Below are 6,946 nucleotides of genomic sequence, written 5' to 3' on the forward strand. Positions count from 1 at the left end.
AACTCTGGGGTAAATCCGGGGTAGGCGCTGAATGCACTGATAACGACATGGCACAACAAACAGCGGCCACTCATCCGGGCAATACATGCTATTTGCACAGGGAACACGCTACTTTATGTGTAATGCACTTTCAATTGATGCTGAAGAGATCATACTCTACTCTTTCCTGCCCTATCCTCATTCATCTAGTAAATATACATGCTGCTCTTATATCCCATTCCCATTTTACATCTAAATCATGAATGAAATCATCATTACCACTAGCACCCCCCTCATCACACTCCACCCACTCATCCTCAGCCCCTCACTCGGCTTCACCTCTCCTGCATCATCCTCCTCTCCTGTCGTACACTTGGTCGGTTTACATCTTCTTGTCGAAGTGAGTGTTATTCTTGACGTGACTGTGGATGTGGTTGTGGATGTGCTGGTATGAGTCGACGTCTTTGTGACCCACGTGTCTGTCGTCTGTAGAGACTTACATTCTGCTGCTTTTGGATCTGTAACGGTTGTGGTGGTGGTGGTGGTGGTTGTAGTTGTGGTTGTTACATTTTTAGTTGTTGCTTCGTATGGTTTCACTTCCAGTGGTCTCAATCCATGGCATTTACTTTCTATCGTTTTGCATGAATCGACACACTCACACTCTTTTTTGAAATCACAATCCTTCAGTGAATGATGGCATATCTCCTTTAACTCTACATACAAACTGAACGCTTGTGATACCAAATCAAAGGCATTCAGTTCTTCTTCTGTTACTTGCAGTTTTGTATTTCTTCTTACAAGTTTAAATTGTGGTACGTCTTTTCCATTCTTAGGTGTATTAGAAGCTGCATTATCTACTGATTTATTATTCGTTGTTTTTAATGCTAAAACAAGATTCGCTTTTTCCATTGCTTCTTCTGCTTTCTTTTTAATATCCTCATATTCTTCATTTTTTTCTTCTATTTCGTTTTTAACCTTTTCGAGTTTTTCTAATAGTCCTTTGCATTTTCTTTTCACTCGTTTAACCAGTTTCTCGCAGAGTTTATTTCTAACGTTTTTGTCCTCTTCACCTTTTTTTTTGCACAAAGTTTCAAGTCCATTGGTTGCATTCGCCCATTGTGTGCAATATTGGTTAAGAGTTGTCATACAGTTGTTTTTATTATTAAGCTTTCCTTTAAGCTCAAGCATAGCTTGATCTTCACGATCTCTTTGTGTACGATATGGTTCACATTGCTTTTCAAGTTCGTCACATTCTCCGCCACCAGAAGTCGTTAGATTCTGGCAACTTGACATAAATTTGCTGCAATAAGGTGCCCAGGAACTGCAGGTTGATTCTTTTTCGTCATTCTTTTTCGCTTTATTCATAACACCACTTATTTTCATACGTGCTTTCAATGTAGTACACTTAGACCCTACACTTTCTGTAAGAATTTTGCAAGTAGTATTCTGTGCTACACATGCAAAAGAAAATTGCGCTCTTCCTCTTCTACTCCATTTATGACATTGTTCTTTTAGATTTTCTAAACATAAATCGAACTTGTCCAAATCCTTCACTTTTTCTTCCAACAACCTCTCTTCCAGTTGTCTTGCAATCTCCAGCCTATTACAATGATGTTTCAACGTATGGCAGGGCCATTTGATTTCTTCTGAATCTTGTTCTAAATCTTGACATTTCTTCAGTAATTCCTCGCAATCTTGCTTCGTAGGAAAATCTCGTTTCTCATTCAAATCTTCTTGTAATAGGTCTATCTTTACATACAAATCCATTAATACTGCGTTGGCTCCTTCTGTTGGTTTCACGCATAATACAAATAACTCATCACTCTCTCCTTTCAAATTTATGCATACTTTTACTAACTCCTTTTGAAGCGTTTCAAGCCATGTATCATTTGTATAATGGAATTTTCCTCGCATTTTGTCTTGTAGTGCTTGATTTGCTAGCGCATCAAGGCCTTTTTTATAACATGCTGCCTTAATATTCTTACACCATTTATCAAGAGGTGTTTGACCTTCAAAATAAAAACAGTCTGATTGTAATCTTATACAGTCATTTTCAGTAAGGAGACTTGGTAATTCACCCCATAATGCGATTTCTTCTTCAAATTGTTTACTTTTAAATTTTGCAGTCAGAGAGGTCTTTTTTTTTTTGAATTCTTCATCAAATTCTTTACATCTATTTTCACGTTCTGTTTTATTTCCACATAATTTTTCTATATTTTCTGCCAAATATTTAATAGAATCACATTTAGTAGTGAACACTTCCTTGCATTGAGTCTCACTAAAAGACTTCTTCCCTGACAAAAACACTAATAAATCAACAATATCTCCTTCCAGTGCTCTTCTAATCAGAACTCCTTGTGTTGCCGCTTCCTTATAAAGTTCCTCCAATCCTATTTTTTCTGCCAGCGTAGCCTCTGGTCTTGTAGGATCAAAATCTAAACCTGGCCCTTTGTAGGTAATTTTTTTTTCTTTAGAGTTATTTATGAGTTTTTCACATTCTGGTTTATTTGAACTTTTGCAGTTTTGTCCATAAAAGTGGCATTGTTTAAGCAAAGAATGTCCTTTTTTTCCTAATTCGTTATCAGTAGCTAGTACTCTTCCTATTTCTGTTTTCAGAGAAGTACACTTTTTTTCTGCTAATGTTACTAAAGATGTGCATAAAGAGTCTGTATTAAGACATCTTTGCATCAACTCGTTACTTTCTTGACCCAATGTACGACAAACGTTTTCAATCTTCTCTTTACACTTATCTTGATTTTCAAGATTACCATTAAGTGCTCTTAAAAGAACTTCTTCTGCTACTCTGTCACGCTTTTTCTTATAACATTTATTTCTTAAGTCACTACATTTTTCTTTAAGATCATCAGGGCATGCTCCCTCCAAAAATAGGCATTGTTGTTCATTTTCTTTGCAATCCTCATCTGTCAAATCCGAGGCATCTTTTTTCACCAATTTTTCAAATTTTGTTTTAAAATTTGTACATTTCCCCGTAACTCTGGTTTTCAGACCTTGACATTTTGCATTTACTTTATTTGTTTTTCCATTTTCACATAAACTTTTAAGCGTTTTATGTACTTTCTCCACGTCTAGTGATGCTTTTTCCAACTCTTCGCAATATTCTTTCAATTTTTCTTTGCATTCTGTTTCTTCTAACTTATCTTTTAAGATGAACGCTAAAAAATTATCCTCATCATCATATACACTTTGCACTGCTTGTGCCGCTTGTGCCCGCCGCTTAACCGCCCGCGCCACCGCCCGCGCCAAGCCGTGCCTGACGGGGGTGGGCTGTGTTGTGATGTGTGGTTTGAGTTTGGGTTTCCATTAGCGTATTTTGATTGAAGGTGAGATGTTAGAACCATGTCTTCAAATTCGAATATTAAATTATTCTTAATTTTAAGGGAGTTCAAGTAAATTCAGTGACAAAACTTGTCAGAGAAGTAGTGTGTGCAAAGTATATCTTTAGTGTGTCCATAGAATTATTATGATACGTGCTTAGTGCGTATTTAAATTTGTGTGGGGTAAATGTGGGGTAAATGTGGGGTAAATGCGGGGTAACCGTAAAACTTGAATAGATAAAAGGTAGAATATAAAAGGACATAAATGAGAAATAAAGGCTATTTAGACAAAGAATAGTGGCCAATTAGATAGGGAACACGCTACTTTATGTGTAATGCACTTTCAATTGATGCTGAAGAGATCATATCTACTCTTTCCTCTCCTACCCTGCCTTATCTGTTAAATATACATGCTGCTCTTATATCCCATTCCCATTTTACATTTAAATCATGAATGAAATCATCATTGCCACCAACACCCCCCTCATCACACTCCACCCACTCATCCTCAGCCCCTCACTCGGCTTCACCTCTCCTGCATCATCCCCCTCTCCTGTCGTGCACTTCGTAGGCTTACACCGCCTCGTCGAGGTGAGTGTTATTCTTGAGGTGACTGTGGACGTGGTCGTGGACGTGCTGGTATGCGTAGACGTCTTTGTGACCCATGTGTCTGTCGTTTGCAGAGACTGGCAGTCTGTTGCTTTTGGATCTGTAACGGTTGTTGTGGTGGTGGTTGTCGTTGTGGTTGTTACGTTTTTAGTTGTTATTTCGTGTGGTTTCACTTTTAGTGGCTCTAATTTCGAACACACTTCTTGTATCTTTTCGCATGGATTAGTACAATCACATTCTTTTTTGAAATCACAATCCTTCAGTGAATGATGGCATATCTCCTTCAATTCTACATACAAACTAAATGCTTGTGATACCAAATCAAATGCATTCAGTTCTTCTTCTGTTACTTGCAATTTTGTATTTCTTCTTACAAGTTTAAATTGTGGGGTGTCTTTTCCACTCTTAGGTGTATTAGAAGCTGCATTATCTACTGACTTATTCGTTATTTTTAATGTTAAAACAAGATTCGCTTTTTCCATTGCATCTTCTGCTTTCTTTTTAATACCTTCATATTCTTTATTTTTTTCTTCTATTTCGTTTTTAACCTTTTCAAGTTTTTTTAATAGTCCTTTACATTTTCTTTTCACTCGTTCAATTAATTTTTCACAAAGTGTTTCTCTAGTTTGAGCATCATTTTTCCCTTTTTCTTTGCTTTTACACAAAGTTTCAAGTCCGTTAGTTGCATTATTCAATTGTGTACAGTATCGGTTAAGAGTTGTCACACAGTTGTTTTTGTTATCAAGATTCCCCTTAAACTCTAGCATAACTGCATCCTCACGATCTCTTTGTGCACGATATGGCTTGCAGTTTTCTTTAAGTTTTTCACATCCATCATCCTTTCCAGTGCTTTCTAAATCCTTGCAGCTTGACATGTATTTGTCACAATAGGGTTCCCAAAAACCGCATGGTTGTTCCGCTGTACTTTCTTTTTTTGCTTTAGCTACAACACCTTCTGTTTTCATATGTTCATGCAACCTAGCACACTTAAACCCAACTTTTTCTGTAAGAATCTTGCAAGTAGTATTTTGTGCTACACATGCAAGAGTAAAATGAGTTCTTCCTCTTCTAGCCCAATCATTACACCACTTTTTCAAATTTTCTACACATGAACTGAATTTATCCAAGTCTTTTGTTTTTTCTTCTAACAATTTCTCCTCCAATTGCTCTGCAATTCTTAAACGGTCGCAATGCTGATTCAATGTAAAACATGGCCATTTAATTTCGTTTGAATCTTGTCCTAGTATTCTGCACTTTTTTTCTAATTCTTTACAATCTGTTTCCGTCGGATAATCTCGCTTCTCGTTTAATTGTTCCCGTAGAAAAATAGCTCTAAATCGTAAATCTGTTGAAAGTACAAGAGCAGCTTTTTTTGGCTGTACACACAACACAAATAGTTCATCGCTTTTTCCTTTTAGTTCCTTACATACTTCTACCAAGCTTTTTTGAAGGTTTTCAAACCATGTTCCATTTGATCCATGCAACTTTCCCCGTAACTTATCTTGTAATGCTTCATTTGCTACTGCTTCAAGCCCTTTTTTATAACACGCTGCTTTTAAATTACTGCAAGGTTTTTCAAGTTGTCCTTCTCCTTTCAAATAAAGGCAATCTGATTCTAAAGTTCTGCAGTCTTTGTCACTAAGGAATGTTGATAGATCGTGCCATGCAATGATTGTATTTGGGTTACTTGAAAGGAAAAGTTTAGTCTCGATCTTTGTAATAAGAATTTGAATGCTTTTTGCCTGTTTTTCTTGCAATTTATCGCACTCTTTTTCTCCGTCTGTGCTTGCTTTATCTTCTTTACATAAATTTTTTAGAATTTCATGCTCTTTAAAGTCTTTGCACTTTTTACCAAGTACTTCTTTACATTTTTCTACAATTATAGACTTAGTACCACTTTGACTTAGTAGAAATAAAAGCTCAGTAGCATCTCTTGTAGGTGGCCTTCCAATACGAACTCCCTTTTTTGCTGCCTTTTTATAAAGTTCTTCCAATTCTATTTCTTCCGCCAATGTAACTCCTGGTCTTATAGGCTCAAAATCTGAACCCGGCTTTGTATAAGTTATACCTTTTTCTTTACAATTACTTGAAAGCTTTTCGCAATTTGGTTTATCTTTAGTGCAATCGGTGTCATAAAAGTAGCACTTTTTAAGCAATGATGGGCATTTTATTTGTAATTCGTTTTTTTTAGGTAGCACTTTTTCAATTTCACTCTTGAGGGATTTGCATTTATTTTGTTTTTTAGTCATAATATTCTTGCATGTTTTTTCCTCATCAAAACATAAAATCATTAACTCATCACTTTCTTTGCTCAACAATGGGCAAAATTCCTTAAGCTTCTCTTTACATGAATTATCTTCTTTAAGACTTCCACTAAGTGCTCTTAAAAGAACTTCTTCTGCCACATTGTCCCGTTCTTTTTGATAGCACTTATTTCTCAAAGTATTGCAATCTTCTTTAAGATCTGTTGGACATGCTCTCTCCAAAAATAGGCATTCTTGTTCATTCGCACAGTCTGTATCTTTTAAATCTGCAATGTCTTTTCCAGCTGCTGTTTTAAGTTTATCTTTGAATGTGTTACATTTTGCTCCAATTTTGGTTTTTAGTTCTTTGCACTTTTTTTCTTCATTTCCATCTTTGCAAAAATCTTTTAATTCTTTATGTACTTTTTCTGATGTTAATGAAACATTTTTCAGTCCATCGCAATATTCTTTTATTTTATTTTTACATTTACTTTCATCGCTATAATCCTTTTTTGCAATCAAAGCCAAGAGACGCACTTCTTCCTCATCTTGCGTTCCCTGTGCTTGTGTCTGCCGCTTAACCGCCCGCGCCACCGCCCGCGCCAAGCTGTGCCTGACGGAGGTGGGCGCGCTGTGGTGTGGTTTGAGTTTGAGTTTCCACTAATGTGTTTTAGTTGCATGTGAGATGTTAGAGCCATGTCTTTAAATTTGAATATTAAATTATTTCTAATTAATTATAGAGTTTTCAAGTAAACTTAGTGACAAAACTTGTCAAAGAAG

The 6,946-nt window shown here is 36.3% G+C and overlaps 2 protein-coding genes across 2 annotated transcripts; both read right to left on the reverse strand.

The window, feature by feature from the left end:
* Nucleotides 1-231: 231 nt before the first annotated feature.
* Nucleotides 232-3,243, reverse strand: T551_03701 (uncharacterized protein; the record flags this gene model as incomplete). The annotated part of the gene is made up of 1 exon (XM_018375964.1): nt 232-3,243. The coding sequence occupies one exon, from the start codon at nt 3,241-3,243 to the stop codon at nt 232-234; it is 3,012 nt and encodes a 1,003-aa protein (XP_018227824.1).
* Nucleotides 3,244-3,757: 514 nt separating this feature from the next.
* On the reverse strand, nt 3,758-6,778 carry T551_03702 (uncharacterized protein; the record flags this gene model as incomplete). Its single annotated transcript, XM_018375965.1, has 1 exon — nt 3,758-6,778. A coding segment is annotated over one exon (3,021 nt), but the record flags the coding sequence as incomplete, so codon positions are not given.
* Nucleotides 6,779-6,946: the final 168 nt, after the last annotated feature.

The sequence above is a fragment of the Pneumocystis jirovecii genome, assembly GCF_001477535.1.
Source record: "Pneumocystis jirovecii RU7 chromosome Unknown supercont1.32, whole genome shotgun sequence".
Taxonomy (NCBI): domain Eukaryota; kingdom Fungi; phylum Ascomycota; class Pneumocystomycetes; order Pneumocystales; family Pneumocystaceae; genus Pneumocystis; species Pneumocystis jirovecii.